General features: G+C 43.7%; 2 protein-coding genes across 11 annotated transcripts in view; one reads left to right on the plus strand and one right to left on the minus strand.

The window, feature by feature from the left end:
* The window catches only part of Serac1 (serine active site containing 1), a 39219-nt gene extending 37578 nt beyond the window's left edge, over positions 1-1641 (minus strand). For 3 of the 8 annotated variants that reach the window (XR_003952135.1, XM_006523234.4, XM_006523235.4), the window contains exon 1: positions 1471-1641. The gene's annotated coding sequence lies outside the window, so the exon portion shown is untranslated. The remainder of the gene's footprint in view (positions 1-1470) is intronic. The other 5 variants (NM_001360148.1, NM_177311.4, NM_001111017.1 and 2 more) reach the window with 3 other exon arrangements.
* A 38-nt stretch (positions 1642-1679) lies between these two features.
* On the plus strand, positions 1680-7340 carry Gtf2h5 (general transcription factor IIH, polypeptide 5). 3 transcript variants are annotated; one of them, NM_181392.3, is made up of 3 exons: positions 1680-1763; positions 2654-2726; positions 6324-7340. In NM_181392.3, the coding sequence occupies exons 2-3, from the start codon at positions 2692-2694 to the stop codon at positions 6502-6504; spliced, it is 216 nt and encodes a 71-aa protein (NP_852057.2). In that variant the 5' UTR covers positions 1680-1763; positions 2654-2691; the 3' UTR covers positions 6505-7340. The 3 variants fall into 3 exon arrangements, with proteins under 3 accessions (NP_852057.2, XP_006523303.1, NP_001344733.1); XM_006523240.3 differs by lacking the exon at positions 1680-1763 and adding an exon at positions 1770-2448 and having other exon boundaries at positions 6324-6983; NM_001357804.1 differs by lacking the exon at positions 1680-1763 and adding an exon at positions 1773-1926.
* Positions 7341-26591: the final 19251 nt, after the last annotated feature.

Genomic DNA, 26591 nt, shown 5'->3' on the forward strand with positions numbered 1-26591 from the left:
TAGAGCAAACAGATAAAGAAAATGCTAGAGTCTCATTCAGCCATAGAGGAGAAAGCAAAGTCATCACCTGAGGAACATGGAAGAGGCAGCAATGATGCTAAGTGGATAAGCTAGGCCCACAATGACAAATACTGCACGTGCTCTCTCTGTAATTTAGAGAGAGTGGGGGGGGGCATGAGAGAGAGAAAGATGGACTCCCAAGGTGATGACAGGAAGAGGAGGTGGTGAAGGGGCAGAAATGGTAATGAGGTTTGTTATCTCTATGTCCGAAAATGCCATAGTGGCTCATTTGAGTATAACTGTGCTCACTTAGTGCAGGCAAACAAAACTACTCCCTCCGTCTATATTTTAATAATGACTAGTGCTGCCTGCATTTCCAAATATTTTAATCTCCTGGGTAAAATGGTACTTAGACCTCACTTCTGCTTGTCTAATGCATTGTGAAATTTAAACGCTTGTACCCTTTGTGGACACTTCAGGTCACAGGCAGATTGTTCTGAAGTGACTGGCCCTTTAGGTACCACTAACTATGGTAAAGAGGTCTGAAGCCTCTTAAATTACGTGAAAGAAGAATGAAAAAAATCAGCGTTTCTACAAAAATAAATAAGCAACGGCAACAATAAAAAAGGAGCGGGGTACAGTAGATGTGGGAATGAACTAACAAGAGGGCCCAGGGATGGTAAGATGGCTCAGCAAACACGGCACTCTTGTGCAGAGCCTGATGGACAGAGTTCCAGCCCAGGGATTCACATGCAGGAAGAGAATGGGCTCCTTCCAACTGTCCTCTGACCGTTCCTGCATTGGTGAACACACATCACACACCCGACCCACGTACATACATACATGCATACATATATGTAATAAATACATTCTTTAAAAGAGAAGTTTGAGGAGCTGTGAGGGAAACAGGTGGAAGGGTGAAACTGGCTAAAGGAAGATGAGACGTGTAAAGCAAATATCAGCATGAGCTTAAATGTGGAAATACAATTTAACCTAAGGATCAAGAAGCTAAAACTACCTCCTGTCTCAACTGCTGAGAACTCAGCTCCATTAAGACTACAGATCAGAATTTGGGAATAGGATTAACTTCAGAACTTTCCGGAGGCCTTCAGCTTAAAATGACGGTTACTGGGATTAGAAAACCTATCAGCATTCCAACTATTCAATCTCCCAGGTCGGAGAAGAGCAAGATGTGTCCGACTCAGGTGTGGCTTATGAGAACACAGAGCCCAGGACAGTGCACCTTCCATGCAGGTGCTCTCCTCCAAGCCTCAGGGGCAACCAGCGCGGCGCAGTGACCAATCAAGAAAAAGACAAAAATCCGTGGTGCCGCGGCGAGTCATCGGGTCCCTCCGAGACCGCGCGACCTTAGTGTCTGTGCAGGACTACCGCCCTCCTCTCCTGGGGCTGCGGCGACGCCCTTGCCCTCCCTCCCTTCCGTCCGTCCTTCTGTCCGTTCGCCCGTCCTACCTGCCGGCGCAATGACTCTGGCAGCCCGGACGGCTCGCGGTGGACTCCGCCGGCTACAGAGCTCACCCTCCGCCACCACTAGTAACCTGCGCCCTAACCCAGCGGCAGTGAGCACGTGACCCCGCCTCTGAGGGCTTGACCCCGCCCTTAGGGCCCGCCCCAGAGAGTCGCCCCACCTACTAGGGTGTCGCAGGCGCGATGACGTACGGCGCAGGCGCAGTGAGTCGGCGACGCCGGGCCAGCTCTGGTTTGTTGGAGTTGGAACGCTGCTGCCTCTGCGCGCCTAGAAAAAGGTAGGTTGCGTGGGGCTCGGCTGCCTCGGAGATAAGGCGGGGAAGAGGAAAGACACAGAGCCTTCGGTCCTGTGGGCGGGCCGAAGTCCCGCACCCTTTCTAAGGCCTGTGTTGTGGGTCCGCGCGGCCATCACGCATTGCATCGCGGTTTTCTGTGGGGAAGGTAGCTGCCCATGCCTGCGTGTAGACACTGGTGGCTGTCACGCAGGCGATTGCCAATGCAGATCCTTAGAGGACGTAGTTTATTAATCAAAAGAACACAAGATCTGGAGACCTAGGTGTTTGTAAATTTAAATTACCTGCTTTGTCCAGGTACTCGGTCTCATCAGTATAATCAGGCGGTGGGTCACTGTAATTTTGAGGCTCTTTCGGAACTACCATTTTGTAGTTTCTGCCTCCCAGAATCTTTTCAGTGTATCGTTCTCTTGGATAAAAAAGAAAACAGTTGAATAATGAATCTATTTTACACTGTGTTGGGCCCGTTAATTTTTGAGGAGTTTTGGTTTTGGGTTTTTTTTGTTGTTTGTTTTTTTGTTTTTAAAGTTTGTGGCTCACTATGTAGTCTAGGCTGGTCCAAAACTAAAGAGCCCTGCCAGCCCCTTCCTCCCTCCTGAGTGCTGGGATTGAAAGCCTGAACCACCCTGCCGTGTTTGGAGCTTACTTTTTAAAAGATTAATTAGAATTTGTAAGTAGGATTTATGCTTTATTAATATTGCAAATATTCTGCTTTAGCACTGGTAAGAACAGGAATATCTGGATGCCTCAATGTTAGCTTTTTAATGCTGACATTTAGTTTTTTGTTTCATCTCAGATGTAAATCCCCAAAGTGGGTTTAAACATTTGGATTTTATGTCACTTCATCCCTTTTAAATTGTATTTATTTATTTTAGAATTCTTGAAGTCATCTGCACCGTCTGCCTGGGAAAAGATGGTCAACGTGCTGAAAGGGGTGCTTATAGAATGGTTCGTAGCTTTAACAATTCATGATTTTAAATTTACACATCGAGTCTTGTTATGTATATTCACTATGCCTCAATAGTGTGTGTGTGTGTATGTCTTTTCCAAAATTTTGTTTTGTTGATATAAATGAAATCCAGGCTTCAACTTTGAATTTCCATAAGCTTTCCTTATAAGTGGGACAGGATTTGCTGCTAGGTTTCTTGCTGATATTACATTTTATTGTCTCTGTTAAGTGAATGTAATTAGCTTTACTTCCAGTGATTTTTTTTTTAATGGGAAGCTTGTGTGTTAGATTAGCCTTGTTTAGAGAAACAGTGTCACTATCTAAAACCATCAGCTCTTGGCTAGATTAAGCTTTGGAAGAATGCAGGCGCTTGGCTTGGGCCAGGCTCTTGGGCCAGGCTCCTGGGGTGGGCCTTTGTCCCAGCAGGTGGATCTCTTAGCTGATCAAAGTCATCCTGCTCTACATGGTAAGTTTCAGATCCTGCTTCCTACCCACCCCCCAAGGCTGTATAATGAAACCTTGCCTCAAAAAATGAAAAGAATAAAGCAATACATGAACTTGGTTAAATCTTTGCCACTACAGCATGCCTTTCTTGAAAGGAAATGAGAGCCAAATGCAACAGGCTTAACTTAGGAGTTTCTCCAAAGGAGAAACCATTTTTAGAGTTGAATTCTTCAAAGTAACCTAAAATACAGGTCTTTGCTGTCTCTGACTTTTAAAACTCGAACTCAAAGCTTTCGCTTTGTTGGTAGGAAGCCCTGTTCTCTGGACTCCCCTTTATTAAAAATACTGTCTCCTTTCTGTTTGCCTATTATGAGTCATTGTTTAGGTAGTGGTGCTTTTACTGTGATGGCAAAGCTGAGGGGACAGCAGGGTCAAACCCTAGGATACCTGTAACATTTGGAGCAGCACTGTCCAGTGGAAATACAGTATAAGCCACATAAATTAAATTTTCTAGTAACTACATCAAAGAGTGAAATGAATCAGGTAGGCTGTGAGTAATTTTATTTTCTGTGTATGAGTATTTGCCTAAGGATATCAGAAGACGGCATTGGATTGCCAGGACCTTGGGTTGGGAACAAGTTGTGAGCCACTGGGCTGGGAACTGAACCTGGGTCCTCTGCAAGAGCAACAAGTGCTCTTACCCTCTGAGCCAGCTCTCTTTTCCCATGTATTAAGTCTCAAAAAAACCCTTCAAGTCTAGTATCTTACTTTTACATAGTATCAAATGTTCTGTGACTAGTGAGCTACCATAGGATAAAACAGGAAGATAGAGATTTCAACAAAGTCAGTTTTGTTTTGTTTTGTTTTGTTTTGTAACTATCTTTATTCTCAAATTGATAAAACCATTTAACATATATTTTACAGTATAAACAAATTAAGTGCTATGCATTTTACTTATAAAGTGACTTAAAGTATTTAAGCATATAATTTGTACAAAAGTTTTCAAATAAAGCTTTGGTTAGTAAAACTGACTATATACCATCAATTCCATTTTTCAATGTTGTTCAAAAAATTAAAAAGAAAAACAAAACACAAAACAGCACAGGAGGAGGAGGAGGAGGAGGAAAAAGCAAACAAAAACCAACACTAGTTGAGGTTGGAGGGACTGTAAATCGGGAAATAGTTCATGAATTTAAAAGGGCTGATTGTAGAGGCATTTTAATCCAGCAGTATGGCTACCCTGGCTGGAATAGAGACAGGCCCTTAGCACACACCTTTAATCCCAAGCAGTGAGGGTAAAGTTAGTTTGTACAAGGAGGTATCCGTGTTTGAAAGTGTTAGCTAACTGAGTGGCAAAGTGAGGAGTCAGAAAGGTTTAACAGGCTAGGATATGCCTAACTCGCACAAGAACAGAGAGGAGAGGCTACATAAGAGACGGGGGTGGGGGGTGGGGGTGGGGGTGGGCAGGAAGAAGCCGTTTTATGGGGACAGTTATAAAAAAGACAGATTGCAGAACAAGTGAAGACAAAGAGCCAGAGACGGAGAAGGAAACGGAAGATTAGAACATATCGCCAAAGGTGTTGTGAGGCCTTGGCTTGAGAGGACTTTGAGTCAGAGCAGCTGAGTTGAACCAGCCAACTAGAGTTCAGAAAGAACTAGAGCTTAGTTCACTAAGTCTCAGAGGTTGAAAACCTTGTTGGCCTAGATAAGAATATTCAGAGAGGCTAGGAGCTTCCAGTACTGGGCCTAGGTTAGAGGACTTAGGCAGTAAGCCCTCGGGACAACGGTTACATCAGGTAAATAAAAGTTACTTTAACAGAGCAAACCAAGAAATGGGGAATGGGGTGAATACTGAGTTAATGGAGTGGTGGATTACATGCCAGGTTAAAGTACAATAATCCTGCACTATCAAGGATAGGCTTCACAGTATCCCCATTGCATCGCTGAGACTGCAGAGACTACCTATCACAATTATGCTCTCTTAGCTAAGGGTCAGACACTGGAACGTTCACAATTTGACATGTGACGAAACAGTAACTTTTTTTTTCCTTCATGATTTGAAGGATTCTTAACCATAGACCCTAGCGATTACAAAACATAAGGCTTCACACATATTTCACCAGTGCTGCAAATAGCTGCACCCTGGCCAAGAACCCTCATCTGAAAATAAGCAAAGAGAGAGCCATAGAAAAGTGATTGGCTCATTATACCCTGGGGGTTGGGGGGAGGAAGCTATTTTTGCATAAACCAGCCAGCTTCCATATCAAATCTGTCACAGTCGCATCACTAATCTCTTCTCTCTGCAGATCAGATAAAGTGTTGTTCTAGCTTAGGGACTTGGAAACTAACCATGAATGATTCCATCTTATTTTTAACCAGATCTGTACAGGAACCTAATCCAGAACAATAGCATCTCAATTCTTACTCAGCCCACAGTAAAGGACTGGCTCCCAAGCTGGGATTAAAGGCGTGTGCCACCATTGCCCCATCCCCTTTTTTGGCCCTTCCAAGGTTTATTTTGGGCTGAGGACCTGGAAGTTCAGTTCAGTGAGCCAGCTGTGCTTAATGAGATTCAGTCCTCAGCTCCTCCCCCCTTACTCCGGCTCCCAAACAAAGAAAACCCCTAAGAATCAATTTGTACAACACTTGAAAGATTGTATTTTTGTGGCAAGATGCGATTTGTGAAAGTGGGTCTGAGCAGCAGGAGCTCGGACTTCTTGTCTTGTGTCCCCTTCTGTAAGGAGGAAGCCTGTTACACTGGCTTTGTCCACTCTGGGCTGCTAGACTTGCCTCTGAAGTCCTTTTGTTTCTCCCCGAGCTCTTCATCTGTGGTTCCGGGCATTCCTCATCAAATCAGTTAAAGAAGCTATAGTTTAGCACTGTTATCTTCAGAGCTTCAGATAGCCGTATTCTCTCCTCTTGTGAGAGACGAGTTCTTTAAAAGCCTTTCTCTTGAACTTGATCTAACTCAACTTGTAATGTGAAGTCATAGCTACAAATGGTGACTACTTTAGGCTGAGAGAAAAACAAGACACTGACAGATGGGTCCACACTTTATGTCGTCCTGAAAAGTCACCACTCTCAGAAGTGGTTGTTAAGCCTCTCCAGCTTGGTTGGCCACGGGCTGCCTGTAACCTGTGTTTGTCCCACAGTGACCCTGCCATGAAGCAGTTCTTGCTGTACTTGGATGAGGCCAACGCCTTGGGGAAGAAGTTCATCATTCAGGACATTGATGACACGCACGTCTTCGTCATTGCCGAGCTGGTCAACGTCCTCCAGGAGCGAGTAGGGGAACTGATGGACCAGAATGCCTTTTCTCTTACCCAGAAGTGAGAGCGCTGGTGTTGAGCACTTGGGAATCCCAGCCACAGACACTTGAGAGAGGCCAGCTCAGTGTCTCGTGGGGTTTATACTTGTTATGAGCATGTCGTGGGAAAGGCTGCAGGGTCATTCATTCAGATGAAAGCCCCTAACTGATTTGGTTGGACCATTAAAAAAAAAATATGTGTACAGAAGAACTTTAGCTGCAATTTGGCTTTTTAAGTGTTATTTGTTATTAAAATGTAATCATAATTGTGCTGGTGAGATGGCTCAGTTGGTAAAGGTCCTTGCCACTAAGCCTGACAGCCTGAATATAATCCCAGGGGCCTACACACTGGAAGGGGAGAACTCTACAGGCTGTTGTCTGACCTGTGTGTGTGTAGCTCCCTCCCACACAAATACGGAAATATAAGAAAATGAAATCATAAATGTTTTTCCTACCTTCTTAGAACCAATTAAATACACCAGAAAAATAATGGAGTTTGGTTAAATTATCCTTTTACCCTGGGTATTATTAATTTTTGCTTGTTCCTGTTAACGAATGTGCATTTTTTTTGTACTGTGGAGTTAGAAACCAGTGGGAAAGAGAGAGAAACATTGCTTTGCATCTTTAGTTTTCCCTTTTTCACACTATTGGTCACGTTTTCCTATCAAGGCAGGTACTCCTTGATAGTGCAAGGTACAGCAAAAGTGTATGTGTGTAACTAACAGGTGGGAAGATACCTGCAATTATGCTTAATATTTATAGAGATTACGGTTGGAAGATTTGCATGTGTGTGAACTCTTACATTGTCTGAAACTATTAATGTATATCAACAAAATACATAATATAAAGGTTCAAACAAAAATGCAGCAAGGTCAGCCTCCATGGGGATAAATTTTATATTTTTAGTCATATGCTATGACTGCAGTTAAATCTAGTATTACTCTTTTTATGCTGTTTGGCCATCTGCCTAAGTATACTTTTCAGACTAATGGAATTAAAAGCATAAAACAAAATTCAGGGGTGGGCATGGTGGTATACACCATTAATCCCAGCATTCAGAAGGCAGAGGCAGGCAACTCTTGAGTCCAGCCTTGTCTCTATAGCACGTTTCAGGCTAGTCAGGGATATATAGTGAGACCCTGTCTCAAAAAACAGAAACAATCCTTTATTTCATAGGAGGCGACATTAAAAATTCATGTCTTTAATCCCAGTACTAGAGAAACAGAGGCAGACCGACTCATGAGTTCAAGTCCAGCCCAGTCTACAGAGTGAGTTCCAAGACAGCCAGGACTACACCCTGTCTCAAAGATACAACAATTTACTTCCCGAGGTGTTGAGAAATAAGGTTACTTGTATCCCTAGTAGACTTTTTTTTCCAAGGTAGATAGGAGTAAAGAAACAGCCTCTTAGGAAGTAGTAAACTAGGTTAGAAACATGCGGAGCCACTGTTAATGGCAAGAGAAACAGTAAGAGGGGCTTGGTACCCCTTACTGAAGACAGCGCCTCTTGGCCCCTGGTGGGAGCTTTTTTCCAACAGAGAAGAGAGCCTGGGGATGCTATGTATGTTGTTTCTGTGTTGCTGGAGGCAGCTAGGCCTCTTCAGTTAACTTGCACTGTGTTACAGGGTCTGCAAGTTGCCACACTTCAATGTGCATCATAGTTCTTGCCCATGGACTTTTTGATCATGCATTGTAATGTAAACTTTCCAGTGGATTGTTACTTACACACCTGATACTAAGAATTAAGTAGAAGATAGATTTTTATGGACACTCTAGCTGTATTGGAGCACTACTGGATTTTATATTTCAGTCATCCCTAAGTCAGTTCAGCTTTTGATATGTTGATCACCAATACCATTTTATATTAAAACACAAAACTTTGGATCTTGGAAGTGGGTGGAGAGAGCAAGTGAACATGGAAGGCCAAGAGCGTTGGTTGAAGGCAGAGTCTGTTATTAAGTATGTTGTACATGCAGAAGCCCTCTCTGGACACTTGGGAAGATGGGCTCCACTGACAGCAGTGAGAGCCCCTGTAGCTGCTCAGTTGACTGGGCCAACTACAGCAAAGCAGACGTTCTCTAGCGGCCTCTGTCTAGGCTCTGATTCTTGGAATCTGATTGACATTTGATTTGATATACTTTAGACATCCGTGATGGGAAGTACCTGCTGCTTGTTACTGGAGTAGACTGCTGTCTTTACTTTTAACAAAGTCCCAGATATGAGGAGACAGTAGTAATGTAAAGGGGTCCTCCCTCCCTCCCTCCCTCCCTCCCTCGCTCCCTCCCTCCCTTCCTCAAGATGGGGTCTCATGGGCTGGAGAGATGGCTCAGTGGTTAAGAGCACTGACTGCTCTTCTGAAAGTCCTGAGTTCAAATCCCAGCAACCACATGGTGGCTCACAACTATCTGTAACAAGATCTGACACTCTCTTCTGGAGTGTCTGAAGACAGCTACAGTGTTCTTACATATAATAAATAAAATCTTTAAAAGAAAAACAAGATGAGATCTCACTTTGTAGCCCAGGTTGTCCTGGAACTCACAGATCTGCCTATCTCTCCCTTTCTAGTACTGAGATTCAAGGTGTGCACTATCACACTGGGCCCTGCTTTGTTGTTTAACAATTTTTTAAAAAATATTTATTTATTATTATATGTAAGTACACTGTAGCTGTCTTTAGACACACCAGAAGAGGGTGTCAGATCTCAATAATAATAAATTAATCTGGTGTGTCTGATAGCTTTTCCAGAGAGAATCAGATTATGAGGCTCCAGTGTAAAACATGGATTATTAGTAGCTTGGTAGATTGACAGTGTGGTGGCATTATTGGGTGTGGCAGGACTGTGTCGGATAATGAAGCAGGTCACTAGAAGCATGCCCTTGGCTTTGTATCTGCCCTGGCCTCTTCTGGATCCCGCTTCTCTCTGCTTCCTGTCCAATGAATGAGGGACGCCCTCATCCATATGCTCCCACTGCCAAGATCTGCACAGGTGCAGGGGCCTGAGGGGCAACGGGGACTGTAGGCCGAACTCAACACCACTGATGGAGTACATGCTACAGTTTTCTTTCTATGCCTCAAGGAGCCAAAGAGAAAGACTTTAGCTCCCAAATACATCCTCCAGCTCCTCTCAGTATGTATTACAGAGCAAGTGAGGGGGAGAGGAAATCCTGAAGTTTTATTTGGGACTGGGAGTTGGGAGTACTGAGGATTGGAGCTAGGATTTGGACAAGCTAGGCAAATGCTCTGTGGCTACACCCCTTCTTCCCCAAGTTTTCAGTTAAAACTTTACATGCCTCTAATTCCATCCAGCACTCAGGAAGCAAAGGTAAGTGGGTCTCTGTGGCATTCACCTGGTCTGCAAGTCAATTCCATGCAGCTACAGCTACATAGTGAGAACATGTCTTTAAGCAAAGCAGCAACAAAACTTTAATATTCTGTATTCAGAAGAATGTGGCTTTACTTGTTTATTTCTCCATTATTAACTCTCATATAATCCCATACATACTTATGGGGTGCATTGTGATAATTCCATCCAAATATACCATGTATAAGGTGTGTATAATGCCACAGTCACCGTACTGTCCATGAACAGCAGAGCTTCCGCCCCTCATCCAGTCTGCTCTTCCTCAGGATCTGCATTGTCTCTATCGAGTGTATTCTCTATTCCAAATCTGTTCCAGGAGTCAAGGTTCGCATTAGTGCAGACCTGTCCATACTTGTCCCGTTTGTCTCTGGCTCCTGAGCTTCTATCACACTGTACTTTTCTTTAAACTAGCTACTCCCTGTCTCTCTGCTTTTCGTTAAATGAAGGTAAGGCTCGCTTGCTTTTCCTCGGTTTTTAATTGAAGATCTGGTTTTAATGGGTGATACACAGTACACATCTCATATAGTAGACTGGGAAAAGGAAGCAGAGGAAGAAAACCCTGCACAAGCCCAGCTGTGGGGGACACCTGCACTGCCTGGCTCCTAACAAAGAACATAGACAGTTACTTCTCCATCCCAGTGGGACCATGCCACTTGGACATGTGAACTTGCATGATCTCTTGTTATCAAGAACACAGTAGGAACCAGTGGGGGTGGGGGTGAGAGAGGCATGTGTATCATGGCGAAGTCAAAGTCTTGCCAGGAGTTGGTTCTCATCTTCTGCCATATGGGATTGAACTGAGATCACTAGGGTTACCAGCAACTGCCTTTACACATGGAGCCATCCTGAGGGCTGCAAGAGCTGATTTGAAGATTGCCCTCTGTCCTGAAAGCATATGTCTACCCTCAGCCCCAAATGCTTACAAAACAAAAAACATAAGATTTCTATTTGAGACAAAAAGCTCTGATTTCTTGGGGGTTACATTGGGAGTTTTAAATACCACTAATAGCTGTCTACAGCCCAGACCTAGCCATACTTGAGTTCTGAGATAGGCTTAAAGCACCCACCTTGCCAGAGGGCTTCCCTGCTGCTTCTGCTGAGCTAGGTTGTGCAGTAGGTTGGAGCCGGCTCATCTCTCACACATCTGTTCCCTTTTACTGCCAAGGAAATGCTGGTCCTACCCAGCAAGGAGCCAACTTTTGTTAAAATCCACTAATTAGATAACTGCTTCCCTGAGCAGTTGCGGGAACTTCTTTACTGACAGCCATTAGCATGGTTTGGATCCTCTGACTAGATGACAGTCAGCACTCTAAATTGCTTAGGGTGTTGGTTTCCAAATATTGACTGCAAGATGTCTTAGTCGTTTCTGTTTACTGGGGTTAATTACTTTAAGTATTTTTTGAGGTTTATGTATATGAATGTGTGCCACATGAGAGCTTAGGAGTTAGTTACAGATGGCTGTGAGCCACCATGTAGGCGCTGAGAATTGAACCCAGGCCCTTTGCAAATTCTCTTAACCACTGAAACTCGCCATTTCTTCAGCTTCTAATATGTATAATTTCTTTATGGAACTACTAAGTTCTGTCAGTGTATGGCTTCTTAAAGTGGGGTCTTTCTGCATTCTAGAACTGGCTGTGTAGCCTAAGCTGGCCTCAAACTCAACATCTTTCTCCTAAAGCCTCTTGAGTCCTAGGGTTATAGTGTGGGCGCCACCACAGAGGTTAGTTTAATATTCGTACGACGCGTCTATGTGGTTATCATCCTCCTTTCTTCCTCAAATTCTCAGTGACCCCTGCACTTACTAAGGCCTTTGGATGTGTGATTTATGTTCTGCTAAACTAAAGCAGGAGAGTTAGTTTCACTCTGAGAAAAATAGAGATTAAATGGAGAGATAAGCAAAGCTAATATAGAGACATGAAGAATTTACAGACGTCTTGGTAATGTTTTGAACTTCAACAAGACATGAGATGGAGAAGACAGTCTCTGTTAGTCTTAGTGAGTACATCAGACCACGTTTTGTTTGTAACCTATAATTTGTAGTTGGTGCATTTTTTTGGAAAGAAAAAATGAATAGAAAGTTCTCTTTAGGATGGCCTAGTTGGCCATCAATGGGAAGAGAGGCCCCTTGGTCTTGCAAATATCATATGCCCCAGTACAAGGGAATGGCAGGGCCGGGAAGCTGGAGTGGGTGAATTGGGGAGCATGGTGGTGGTGGGGGGAAGGTATAGGGGACTTTCAGGATAGCATTTAAAATGTAAACGAAGAAAATAGCTAATAAAAAAAAAAGAAAGAAAAGAAAAAAGAATCCTCTTTAGCCAAGGATGGCCTGTAAGTACTGATCCTCCTGGCTCTGCCTGCAAGTGCTGGGAGAACAGAACTCTTACCTGAACAAAGCAGTTCAAGCATGACCTTGAGAATGTTCCACTTCTGGGCAGCAGGACCTTGTGGAAGAGCTCCCAATACATAAGGTGTCCCCATCAGGTTATCTTAGTCACCCTCTAACAGTGGAGAGAGCCTGAGGCCCAGGAGTTCTTGGCACTTTGCCCTCCAAACTCCTGGGCCTCAAACTGATGAATTAATGCTCTTCCTCTTTCTTCCTCACCTTCCTGTCTTCCTAGGAAGCTAGGAGACTGGTTGCAACAGTTGGGGGCATCTTCTCTGGAAAGGAAAGAATTGGCAGCTCACAGACTATTCCAGGATGGCCTCCACAATCTCATAATTCAGGAGAAGCAGTAGGCTCTGTAAGTAACTTTTTCACTAGTTACCAAGTATTTGAGGAGCTCCTAAATTTTTTGTGCTACTGCTGAAGGGATCAGAAAATCCTATAGCCATGATAGAGCAAGAATGATCTCCAGACCAGTACCAGTGGCTTCAAGGTAGAAGGCCATCCTAAACTTAACCTGAAGCTGCACCTCACTGAGTCCAGCAGATGAATTTTATGCACACTAATGCTGGACAGGGACTGCTGTGCGGGGCCCACTATGGGACAGTGAAAAGATGAAGTTGGCTGGCCTTTCCAAGACAGTGGTGAAGTGAAGGAGGAAGCGTTTGCTCTACCAAAGCTCAAAGCAAAGACTTTGGTGATAAGAAGGCAGTGCTGAAAGACATCTATAGCTGCAGCTAAAAGGCCATGCTGCCCACTAGGTGGCCCAAGACCCTGGGACTCCTGGGGAAATCCGGATATCCTTGGAAGCCCTTGCTTGGCTACTATGTCACCATCAGGTGTCCAGTGACCACCAAATCTGCCTTGAAGATAGAGGGAAAGACACCATTCCGTGTGGGTGGCAAGGCCAACAAGCACTGCACCAGACAGGTTGTGAGGAAGCTCCGTGACAGTGCCACATGTTCCCAGACAGGTCCTGAGAGAAGGAGGCACATAGCCAATACTTGCTGCTTATGGCACTGGATGTTGCCAACAAAATTGGAATCATGTACCCTTAATTCAGCTGACCACTAAGGAGAGAAGGGGAGGATGAGGTAAAGGAGGAAGGGAAGCGGTCGGATGAAAGTGACCCAGCGCTCTGGGTCTGCTGACCTAAATGTCTTCCAGACTCCTTTGTGCCCACTCAATTCTGGGGACCTGAGGACCAAAGACAAACGGCAGCTATGGAATTCATGTGAACAAACTCTATAATGTCATCTAATCCAAAAGGGCAAACAGTCTCAAAGTCTAACAATCACTTCCTAACAAATAAGGCGGAAGGCGGAGCTGGAGAGATGAATCAGCAGTTAAGAGCACTTGTTACTCTTGCTGAGACTGTCGGTTCAGTCCTCTGCAAGGACACACGTGGTGGCTCATAACCATTCATACTCCGATTCCTGGACAGCCAATGCTGCCTTCTCACCTTTGCAGGCATCAGGCATGCATATGATGCAATACATACATGCAGTCAGGGTCAAAGTTAGATTAGTGAAAACAACGTCAAAGACACCCAACCTTGCAGATGGGGAGAGCAAGCCTGCCCTTTACCATATCCTTGTGTGGTTTAAAGAAGAGTTGCAAGGAGCCTTCAGTAACTAAAAAGGCTGAAACCTATGTCAAATGCATTCTTTTTTTTTTTTTTTTTTTTTGGTTTTTCCGAGACAGGGTTTCTCTGTATAGCCCCGGCTGTCCTGGAACTCACTCTGTAGACCAGGCTGGCCTTGAACTCAGAAATCTGCCTGCCTCTGCCTCCTGAGTGCTGGGATTAAAGGCATGCGCCACCACACCCAGCTCGTCAAATGTATTCTTATAAACTCTGTTCATCTTCATCTTTACTTATCCTGAAATTCATTTCTTCATTGAAGTTAAGAAGGAAGGGACCTTTTGAGGCTGCTTCAGTTAACAGATCTACCTTTCCCACATTTCCTCCAGGCTCTTACCTTCCCATGACCTTCCCACCACCTCTGTCTCTTTAATTTATTTTCTGTCAACACCAGAAGCCCCTAACCCTGACTGTGACTCTCCCAATTCTCTCCTACTTCCTGGTCCTCCACTTGCTTTTTTCCTTAGCCCAATGCAGCGTGGCACTTCCTTACAGGTCCACAGGACAGCAGGATGCTTTGTGCCATGTGGCTGTCAACCAAGCTGTCTCTGATAGATACTAGGGCAGAGAAAGCAAGAATCCCGAGAAATAAGTTACTTTACTCTGGAAACCAAATTACTGTAGTCTGGGGAGTTATCACAGTTCAAACAAAATGAAGAGGCTTTACAAAATGGCGTGGCCTGGCTGACACGGTCTTCCCTTTAACCCGAGCTTGTTTTTCAGCTAAGCTGGCTGATCAGGAAGTCTCAGCAATCTCCCCTTTCCACAGAGCCCACAGATGACACACTAATCCAGACCTGGTATAGTATATGGGTGCTGGGAGGTAAAGTGCAGGCCTCAGGCTTGTGCAGCGAGCACTGTGGCTCACTGACGCATCTTCTCACCCTGCAGCTTTACATACGCCATCACCATCTCTTCAGCGCTGACCCCTGACCCTCTGTGTGTGCCTTATGCATGTGTGTATATGGGTGTATGCACAAATGTACATGTGGGTATATATGTACACGTGTATATGGATGGGAGGCTTTGACAGTGGATGTCTTCTTCAGGTGGGTGTTACAGAAGTGTGTTGCTGGACCCAACCCTTTTAAAAATGTAGTTGCTAGGGATTAATACCCAGGCTCTCTTGGTTGTACAGGACGTACCTTATCAACTGAGCCATTTCCTCAGCCCTTTGGTATCTGTTTAAAGATCATGTGGTTGGTTGGTTGGTTGGTTTGTTGGTTGGTTGATTGGTTGGTTGGTTGGTTGGTTGGTTGGTTGAACTTTGCAGTTGGGCCTACCTGACTTGCTTTTTGGTCTTCTGGAAGGAACTTGGTTAGAGCTCAAGTTATTTGTTTGCTCTGTCTGCCTCTTGCAGTCCTGAAGCACACCTAGTCTGAGCTTAGGTAGGTCTTGGAACAACCTCAGCGAAGCTGTGCAGTTAATGCAGGCATGTGCATGTCTGTCCTGTGGCGGCAAAAGACAAGCAGTTTTGTTGAGGGCGTGGCATATGCCTTTAAGCCCAGCACTTGGGAGACAGGAAGGGGAATCACTGGAGTCAAAGCCAGCCAGGGCTACACAGTGAGTCTCTGTCTAAACAAATTAAAGGATAAGTGGTTTTTCCATATTATTATGACTTCTAAAAATTCCACATTTGGGGGCTGAGGGCATGGCTCAGTGGTAGAACATTTTCCTGGAATGTGCCAAGCCCTGGGTTCTATGCCCAGTACCACTCTCCCCCTAACTCACACATGTATGATAGCAGGGTATGATAGTGCACACTTGTAGTGTCAGCTGCTCAGGAACCTGAGGCAGAACCCAGAAGTTAATAACAGCCAACCTGGCAAATATCGACCACATTTTAAACAATTACAAGTATTGATGACTCTGTGTGTGTGTGTGTGTGTGTGTATAAAATGTTATATATATGGTATATATATCATGCCATATATGTGTGTGTGTGTGTGTGTGTGTGTGTATAAAATGTTATATATATGGTATATATATCATGCCATATTTGTGTCTGTGTGTGTGTGTGTGTGTATAAAATGTTATATATATGGTATATATATCATGCCATATGTGTGTGTGTGTGTGTCACCATTTATTTAGCCATTTCCCTATTCTCGGAATTTAGGTGGTTTTTAGTATCTTGAGTAAGTAGAATATTAACAGCAATAGTAATAATGTATATAAAAGCTTTGTTAAGACTATGTGCTGCTCTTAAAATTCAGTTCTCAACACCTCTGTTAGACAGATCACAACTTCCTGTAACTCTAGCAGCATGAGATCCAAGGCCCTCTGCTGGCCTTCTCACACTTCCTTGGACACACACATGTGGCATACATTCACACACATACAAAAACTTTAAAAATTAATCCTAAATATCCTTACCTATATAGTCACTAAATTATAGATCAATAGATAGTAATTGCTATGTATCTGAAATTGTTTTCCCAGATGAGGTAAGAGCTGAAAATGCCTTAGGCAAACACTTAACCATCCACAGTGTGCTGAGTAGACTTGTCTCCATGTGATCTTAGAGTGTGCAGGCACTGTACTAGGAGCTAGAAAAGGAAACAAAAAATTCATGCAGAGCTCAGACTACAGGAAAGAGAGCATTGTAGATACATAAAAGTACAACTTGAATATCGTTGTTCCAAAAATCCAAAATCTGAAATTCTTGCAAATCCAAAACATTTGGATTGGTCCATCATTGTCTTGGCTTTACTAATCTGTCGTGCAAAGTGGGCTTTTCAAAACTCAGCACTTAAAGTGAAGTGCGTCCCTCTGCCATGGGGAAGGGATCTGTCCTCTGCCATGGGGAAGAGATCTGTCCTCTGCCATGGGGAAGGGATCTGTTCTCTGCCATGGGGAAGAGATCTGTCCTCTGCCATGGGGAAGAGATCTGTCCTCTGCCATGGGGAAGGGATCTGTCCTCTGCCATGGGGAAGAGATCTGTCCTCTGCCATGGGGAAGAGATCTGTTCTCTGCCATGGGGAAGGGATCTGTTCTCTGCCATGGGGAAGAGATCTGTCCTCTGCCATGGGGAAGGGAGCTGTCCTCTGCCATGGGGAAGGGAGCTGTCCTCTGCCATGGGGAAGAGAGAGAGCTGCGGCACATCACTATTAGATGCATCACAATTTTGAATCTTGGGAGGCTGGAGAGATGGCTCAGTGGTTAAGAGCACTGACTGCTCTTCCAGGGGACCAAAGTTCCTTTCTCAGTAGCCATAAGGCAGCTCACAACTGTAACTCCGAGATCTGAGCACTCTCACACAGACATGCATGCAGGCAAAACACCAATGCACATAAAGATTTTTAAAAAATGAATCTTGGAGGACTGGTGAGATGGCTCAGTGGTTAAGAATGCTTGCCTGTCTTTCATAAGGCCCACATGTATTTCCTAGTACGGCAGCTCACAGATATCTGGAGTTCCAGGGGACCTGACATTGTCTACTTACCTCTGTGGGCACCAAGCATACGCATGGTGCGCTTACATGCAGGCAGATACTCATACACATAAAAATGAAAAAAATCTTAAATAAATTTGACTCTGACTGGAGGTGTAACTCAATGGCAGAGAGATTACTCATAATGTCTGAGGCCCTAGGAACAATAACACATGCACTTAGCTTGCTTCAGTAGTGTGCAGTTGTGTTCATTATTCCTTGAGGTCATTTGAGTTCATGGAGATCCAAAACAGGACCCTGACTCAATAAATACCTAAGAGGATAACAGAACCTCTATCTGGAGCCTGATTTATAGCATTGAGTATGTTTATCCAGTAGAGGGGGCTCTGATCAAGAGTTTTAAAAGCACAGGCACATATATATATATTCAGATCATTCATATATATACATATATATGAATATGTATATACATATATATATGAATGATCTAGCATCAGGGATCAAGATCTAGAAATGCACTAGAATTTTTTGTCTTATCTTTGCTCCCTGGGTCATATGGAAAAATTATATATGGCATATAATATGTAATATATATCTACATCTACATATATGTATGTGTGCGTGTGTATATATATATATATATATATATATACAGACACACATATGTATATAATTTTTTTCTCCTTAGAAATGGTACATTGCATTAAATCAATTTAGCTTGGAATTCGGCTTTTCACTAGAAAAAGAATGTGTTTAACATTTAAATTGGCAAAAGGATGTTTTCTTAGTTTCTAAACTTCTATACTTGGGGATTACAATTTTTTTCCTTCATTTCCTTCATTTTCTTCCTTTTATAAAGAAGACCTTATAAAAGCTTTCTTTGTTTTAGACTGAAATTTATTACTGATTCCAGATTACCCTTACCCTCACTCCTTGTGTGTGTGCATGAGTGTGTGTGTGTGTGTGTGTGTGTGTGTGTGTGTGTGTGTGTGTGTGTTTTGGGAGGGTTACATAGGATGCATAGGGTCTTTTAAGCTTTTATTTTTAATTAAGTGCCTGCATGTGTGTTTGTGTGTAGAATGTGCATGTGAGTACAGTTGCCAGTGGAGGCCAGAAGAGGGCATCAGATCACCTAGGGCTGGAGTTACAGGTGGTGGTGAGCCACCCATGTGGGTCCCAGGAGTAAAAGGCAAGTCATCTGAGCCATCTCTCCAGTCCCTGGATGATATATGTTTATGTGCATCTATGTAATAGTCATAAAGCATATTCTCACCAGCCTTTAGATGCCTTTAGAACAGTATAATTACCATAAAAGTGTTCATTATCTTTACATGTGGACCACATTAGTAGTTTTTTTTCTAAAACTCGTTCACAGTGTGTTATGGGTCATTCCATCTTACCTATTTCATAGCTCTTAAAAGTAAGTCAAGGGAAGTGGATACGTCTCACTAATTTCAAGTTGCAAGACAGCTTATATTGCCAAGAAATGTGGCAAAGTCAGTAAAATGTAGCAGGCAAATCAAATATAAATCCATTTTTATTCTAGACAGAGACTAACACTATCCTATTCACACATTATTTTGTAGCTTTAAAGTTGTTTTAATATAGATAGATCATTGCTCACTTCTATGGTCTAATGCTTAAACAGGGCCCTCAGACATTCTCTTCTCCTGCTAGTATTTGTTACTGTTTTGGTTTGAAGTAGGAACCTACACTGTTGCTGATGATGGCTTGGAGTTCACCTTGCAGTCTTGTTACTTTGAACTTGTGGCAATTCTCCTGCCTCATCCTCCAAAGTACTGGGATTTCATAGTAAGCCACTGCACTCAGCCCTGTGTCCAGTTTTATGCATGTTTAAGTTACTTGTTAAATATTTAATAAACCATTGTCATTGGAGCAATATAGAAAATGATACTGCATTCTCTTGGTAAGCATCACATTTCAGGTCTTCAGTTTGCAGTTATAAAAAGGTGTATTTTTTCTGGTTAAGATGAAAATGGCTAGCATTTAGATAAAAACTAAAAAATTTACAACAAAGACAATGGTTTAATTACCTAGTTTTAACTAGAAAGCCTACTTTACTAAGCATTTGTAGATTCAAGTGTTCTTACTGAATGTGGTCTACTTCTTTTGTTTTGTTTTGAGGCAGGGTTTCATGTAGCCTAGGCTGGTCTCAAACTCAACCTGTAACACAGACTAACCTTCAGCTCATCTTCCTGCTTTTACCTCCCAAGTGCTTGGATTACAGGCCTGTACTTTGTACTACCACACCTGGCTTGTCTGCTTTTTTAGAATCTAATGATTTCTATTAACTTCATGTATGGCTCCTATGTTGTTTTATTCCATGTCTCCTTTTAAAGTCTTTTTGTGGAGCTTCAGGGTAAATGATCACATGGATCCACAAGGCTGGACTCACACTCAGGGTGGAGGTAATGATCTCCAAGGTCCTCAGAACACAGTATGTATTGAAACAGCTGGGAGGATTTTGTAATTAAAGAGGAGGCAAACTTGATAAATCACCAAAGCATTTCATCATCCCCAAATACAGATATCTCAAGGTGAGATATGCCAGGGTGAATGGAACATACACAGGATGGCTGTTTCTAAGAGTCAGAGACCTAAGCCACGCTCACTTGTCTCACAGCCCTACGCGGGCTGCTTCCTCTCCTGGTCACAAGATGGCAGCAGCCACCACAGATACTGTATCTTCAGCAGGCATAGTTAGCCATTCTCAAGTTGGATTTATACTTCTCCCTTTACAGACTTAAAAATTAAGGACCCAAAGTAGCATTGCATTTCTCTACATCTTTTGCCTCAGCTTACTGCAGGGTTGTTTAAAGAGAGAGGGGAATCGAAGTGGAAATTTTTGGTTTCTTTGGAGACTCCGTTGTGTCATGTGATGCTTTTCTGGAAGCTGTCTTATGAGAGGATGTTTTTGCTGAAGCAGATATGTGGGAGGATGGTTTGCTGAGAACAGACACGTGGTGTCTTTTTGGGAGCTACTTGGAAAAAAGGGCATGTGAATTTTTGCTAGAGTGGACACTTGAGAACACTTCATGTTTGGAAAGGGCATAAATATAACCCAACAGGCAGTGGGCCATGCTGTGTGGCATTGGTTTGCCTTGCCTTCTTTGCTGATCATTGCTTGTTGTGACTTTATAGAGAGAAATGCACCAAAGAACTTCTGGTGGTGTTTCAGGGGCTTCTTGCTGCTTTGGCAGACTCAGACCAACTGGCAGAGCATCAAGGTTCATTCTAGATCAAACTGCCGTTGCTGATTTGGTGTTTGCAAATGGATGGAGCTTGTGAACTGAACTGCTCATATCCTGACATCAAAGACTGGGATTGCCCCAAAGAACTATTTCTAAACAGGTCCACATCTTATTTTTTCCTATTAACCTTTTCTTTTCACACCTCTGGTGGGTGGTGGACCAGAAGGGAGGTTAAAGTGTTTTAAGTACCCTTATTAAAGTAGGGTGCAGGGTCTCACTGTATGTCTTTGGCTGTCCAGGAACTATGTAGACCAGGCTGGCCTCAAACTCACAGAGCTCCACCTGTCTCTACCTCTCAAGTGCTGGGATTAAAACTGTAAGTCACTATTTCAGTTAACTGTGTATTATAGAAGTGGCTACAAATTGTACCTTGAACTCATGGCCAAAGGAATAAACTAATGAGTGGTGTGGGAGGGACAGAAAGAGAAAGGATGGGTAAAAGTAGAAATTAAACTTTAAAATGTAGCCGGGTGTGGTGGTGCACGCCTTTAATCCCAGCACTTGGCAGGCAGAGGCAGGCAGATTTTTGAGTTCAAGGCCAGCCTGGTCTACAAAGTGAGTTCCAGGACAGCCGGGCTATACAGAGAAACCCTGTCTTGAAAAACCAAAATAAAATGTTTTCCCCTCTCCTTATTGTAAACTGTGGTAAACTTGATGTGAGGAGGTGCAGAGAGGTCCAGCCCTTGTAAACCAATTTTGTACTTTGTATTTGGTACTTAATAGTTTCATTCGATTGGGATATAAGGTTGCATAGTCATGCCTTATACTACCTTTTCATCATAAGCCTTATTCCTCAGTTTCATATGGCTTAATAAACACAAAATCAAGATCACCTGTGGGAGGCTGTTATAAACATTCTAGGCCAAGTGACAGTCCTGAGTCAGGAAATTAAATCTACTTCCCCAAACTACCACTGACAACAAAATCCAGAGCTAGTGTAATGGCACAGGCTTGAGTAAGAAGAGTTGTCCCAAGTTCAAGTCTGCTTGGACTACACAGGGAGACCTTAAAGAAGAGGAAAATCAAACCACCTGTCTTAGTCAGGGTTTCTATTCCTGCACAAACATCATGACCAAGAAGCAAGTTGGGGAGGAAAGGGTTTATTTGGCTTACACTTCCATACTGCTGTTCATCACCAAGGAAGTCAGGACTGGAACTCAAGCAGGTCAGGAAGCAAGAGCTGATTCAATGGCCAGGAGAGGCCATTCCTTACTGGCTGGCTTCTCCTGGCTTGCTCAGCCTGCTCTCTTATAAAACCTAAGACTACCAGCCCAGAGATGGTTCCACCCACAAGGGGCCTTTCCCCCCTTGATCACTAATTGAGAAGATGCCTTACAGCTGGATCTCATGGAGGCATTTCCTCAACTGAAGCTCCTTTCTCTGTGGTAACTCCAGCTGTGTCAAGTTGACACAAAACTAGCCAGTACAATTGACCCCTTGTCAACTTGACACACAAACACATCACTAGTAAGCCTAAACCCTTACATTCTTTTTTTTTTTAATAATTTATTTATTGATTATATGTAAGTACACTGTAGCTGTCTTCAGACACCAGAAGAGGGCATCAGATCTCATTACAGATGGTTGTGAGCCACCATGTGGTTGCTGGGATTTGAACTCTGGACCTTAGGAAGAGCAGTCGGGTGCTCTTACCCACTGAGCCATCTCACCAGCCCCAACCCTTACATTCTTATTCATCCCCAAGGTCTAAATAACTTTAAACATCCCACAGTCTTTACATATTCTTAAAATTTCAATCTCTTTAAAATATCCATCTCTTTTAAAATCCAAAGTCTTTTTACAATTAAAAGTCTCTTAACTGTGGGCTCCACTAAAACAGTTTCTTCCTTCAAGAGGGAAAATATCAGGGCACAGTCACAATCAAAAGCAAAAATCAATCTCCAACCTTCCAATGTCTGGGATCCAACTCACAATCTTCTGGGCTCCTCCAAGGGCTTGGGTCACTTCTCCAGCCATGCCCTTTGTAGCTCAAGCGTCGTCCTCTAGGCTCCGGATGCCTATACTCCACTGTTGTTGCTCTTGGTGGTCATCTCATGGTACTGACATCTCCAAAACACTGCATGACCCCTTCCAGTCCTGGGCCTTCAATCGCAACTGCGGCTGCACCTTCACCAATGGCCTTCCATGGCCTCTCACAGTGTCGAGCCTCAGCTGCTCTTCATGATCCCTTCATGCCTTCAAAACCAGTACCACCTGGGTGACCCTTACATATTACCAAGTCCCACTGCATCAGGAGTACAAACTTGGCTATCTCTGGAACACAGCCTCTTTGTGCTTTCAGAAAACACTTCCCAGAAGATGTCACCTCAATGATGCTGGTCTCTTCTTAATCACTGCCAATTTCTTAGCTCCAGCTAACCAGCATTAATAGTCCCAGTAATGCCAAGTTTTTGCTTTAGTAGTTCTGGTATCTTGTTAATCACAGCTGATTCTTCAGCCCCAGCTAACCAGAACCACAGAATCTTCACAATCAACAGAGAAATGGCCCTGAAAAGAATCTTCAATTTTCCCTTTGAAATTTCACAAACCAGACCTCCATCTTCTGCACTGTTCTCAACATTATCTTCCAAGCTCCTACACAACATCTGACAGAGCTCTTAACAGCGAATGGATCTTCAAGCCCAAAGTTCCAAAGTCCTTCCACAGTCCTCCCCAAAACATGGTCAGGTTGTCACAGGAATACCCCACTCCTGATACCAATTTGTCTTAGTCAGGGTTTCTATTCCTGCACAAACATCATGACCAAGAAGCAAGTTGGGGAGGAAAGGGTTTATTCGGCTTACACTTCCATACTGCTGTTCATCACCAAGGAAGTCAGGACTGGAACTCAAGCAGGTCTGGGAGCAGGAGCTGATTCAGAGGCCATGGAGGGATGTTCCTTACTGGCTGGCTGCTTCTGACTTGCTCAGCCTGCTCTCTTATAAAACCTAAGACTACCAGCCCAGAGATGGTTCCACCCACAAGGGGCCTTTCCCCCCTTGATCACTAATTGAGAAGATGCCTTACAGCTGGATCTCATGGAGGCATTTCCTCAACTGAAGCTCCTTTCTCTGTGGTAACTCCAGCTGTGTCAAGCTGACACAAAACTAGCCAGTACACCACCCAACCAAACAAGATAAACAAAAAACAAAAGCAAAAAAAAAAAAACATGTAGCATAAAAAGTGAGAATTCATTGGGCATGGTGGCATACGCCTTTAATCCCAGCACTTGGGAGGCAGAGGCAGGTGGATTTCTGAGTTCGAGGCCAGCCTGGTCTACAAAGTGAGTTCCAGGACAGCCAGAGCTATACAGAGAAACCCTGTCACGAAAAAACAAACAAAACAAAACAAAACAAAACAAACAAACAAAACAAAACAACCCCTGAGAATTTAGAGAATCAGACAGCAACGCCCTCTTCCTATTCACAGACTGAAATATGCAGGCTGGAGGGAAGCAGCAATGTGTACAAGCTTATCTAAGCATGTTAAATATCAAGTGCAGCCCAGACCTTGTGATCTTGTCCTCTTAGTTTAAAATTTATGCTTTATTTTACATGCTTTATTTTATTTGCTTGAATGTAGGTCTGTGTACCACGTGTATGCCTGGTGCCTGGGAAGGTCAGGATAATGCATTGCCCCCTGGAACTGGAGTTCTAGGTGTTTGTGAGCTGCCCTGTGGGTGCCGGGAAGTGAACACAGGACTGGTGTAAGAACATGTCCTCTTAAATGCTGAGCCATCTCTCTAGCCCCATCTGTTCTTCTGAAGCTCATAGAATGCGTGCCGTGCTGTGGATGAGACTGTCCACTATGGGTGCTGACATTTGAACAGGTGGTCACCAGTTGCTGGCACTGTCTGGGTAAATTTAGAAGGTGTGGCCTTGCTGGAAGAAGTATGTCACCAGGGCCAGCCTTTGAGGTTTTCAAAGCCAGGAGCCATTCCCAGTTTAATCTATTTACTGCTTATGGTTCAAGATGTGAGCTCTCTGTTGCTCTGCTGCCATGATTTCCTGTCAGGAAGGACCCTCAAAAACCATATGCCCAAATAAACCCTTTCTTCTGTGAGTTGCCTCCATCAGAGTTGGGTTTTTGTTTTGTTTGTTTGTTTTTGTTTTCTGAGACAGGGTTTCTCTGTGTAACCCTGGCTGTCCTGGAACTCACTCTGTAGACCAGGCTGGCCTCAAACTCAGAAATCCGCTTGCCTCTGACTCCCAAGTGCTGGGATTAAAGGTGTGCGCCACCACTGCCCAGCTTAGTCAGAGTATTTTATCACAGCAGTAGAAATACAATGAATACAATGCTCCATGCCTAAACTCTGCCCCCTCTGTTATAGCTTCAGGGGTTTTGATTCCTTCTTCCACGTGGTAGTTAAAACAAAAATGAAATTCAAAAAATGGGTTATATAAGATTGGTGAAAGTGTTTAGCATGTTTGCTATCTGATTTTGCTTCTGAAACGTTACTCTGATGTCTTTTTTTTTTTTTGTTTTTTTTTGTTTTTTGTTTTTTTTGTTACTCTGATGTCTTTAACCTCAGACTTTATAGCCCTCAGCTGCCAACTCTGTGGTGGCTGCTTCCTAGATGGCAAGTCTGGGTCAAAATTGTTCCAGCACATATCCTTAGAGCCCCAACACAGCCTTCCACACGATCCCCAGAGCTCATCTCCCTCTGCTCTCAATCACTTCATTTCCAGTGCCCCCCAACCCCTTAGCCACTGGTCCTGACCGCTCTATGCAAGAAAGGCCCGAGTGGTTATTGATCTCATTTCTCCAATAGTAGAAATATGAGTTTCTTTTATAAATAACTTTTTCTTTCTAGAGGCTTTGCTAATCAAGGGCCAGGTAGAGTGGCATATACTTGTTATTCTAGCATGCTGCAGGATTAGGCAGGAAGATCTTGAGTTCCAAGCAAGCTTATGACACATAGTGAGACTCTGTCAGCAAACAACAGCAAGAGGCAAAGCACTGTTAACATATTTCTAGAAACAGATGTGCTTTGGGCTAAGCGAGGCCATGCACATGCCCTTTAAGCCAGTGAAAGGCTATACACAGTGCGGAAGGAGAAAGGTGCTCCAACTGTGGCCAAGTGTGGCACCCTGCCCTGTCGTCTCTGCTTTCTTACTGGGCAAAGGAGGCAAACACAAAAGCTTGGTCTCTCTTCGTAAAGCCACTTCCTCCTGTTTTCCATTTCCCCCTTCCATGGTAAGGCAAGCAGTGGGCTTGGTTGTAGGCATTCGGTCCAAGTGCGCCTTTGCTCTGGGAGGCATTGAAAAGGATGGGAAGAGAGAGCATTTGGCTGCCTGGCGCTTTTGGCTCTCAGGCAGAGGCACAGGTAGGAACTGAAGTTGTTCTGTGTGTCCAGCCCAGCTCATCAGATCTGGGCACAAGCAGATCCAAGGGCTCGGTCAAGGGTGGCTATCCACTTCTCTACAGTCAGCTAGGGGATCTTTTGTCATCTGACTCAAGGCCACAGAACTTTTGTTCTGACCAAGCCTGGTCCAGAGTAGGAGCTCAGTAAGAGAAGGCATTGGAATATCATCCCCACCTTGGAGACTCACAAGCACAGTGTCACTAGTCAAGTTCACATTTCTTTCTTTCTTTTTAATTTTTTTTATTACGTATTTTCCTCAATTACATTTCCAATGCTATCCCAAAAGTTCCCCATCCCCCCCCCACTTCCCTACCCACCCATTCCCAAAGTTTACATTTCTTTGGTGTTAAACATTCTTGCCCTTAACAGCTATTTGTGAAAACTAACATTATAAGACTATCGTAGTGACTGGTTTATAGTATTATAAGACATTAACCCTGCATTTACCTCAGTCCTTCTATATGTGACTGGTAGCACCCAGAATTGGTAGGGGTATTGTATGGCTGTGGCTTGGCTCAGGGCAGCCTAGGGGATGTAGGCATTTATTCTTTGTGAGGCATGCTGTGTTTCCAGTAATGAAGTCTAAGTTGGCACAAACAGTTTTGGCTCTCAGAACACATGGAAAGATGAAAGGCTTGTATCTTATTCTCCAAGAGCTCTGGCTCCTTTGCCATCTCCTGATGCTCAGGATCCAGTT

This window comes from Mus musculus, chromosome 17, assembly GCF_000001635.26.
Source record: "Mus musculus strain C57BL/6J chromosome 17, GRCm38.p6 C57BL/6J".
In the NCBI taxonomy this organism is placed as follows: Eukaryota; Metazoa; Chordata; class Mammalia; order Rodentia; family Muridae; genus Mus; species Mus musculus.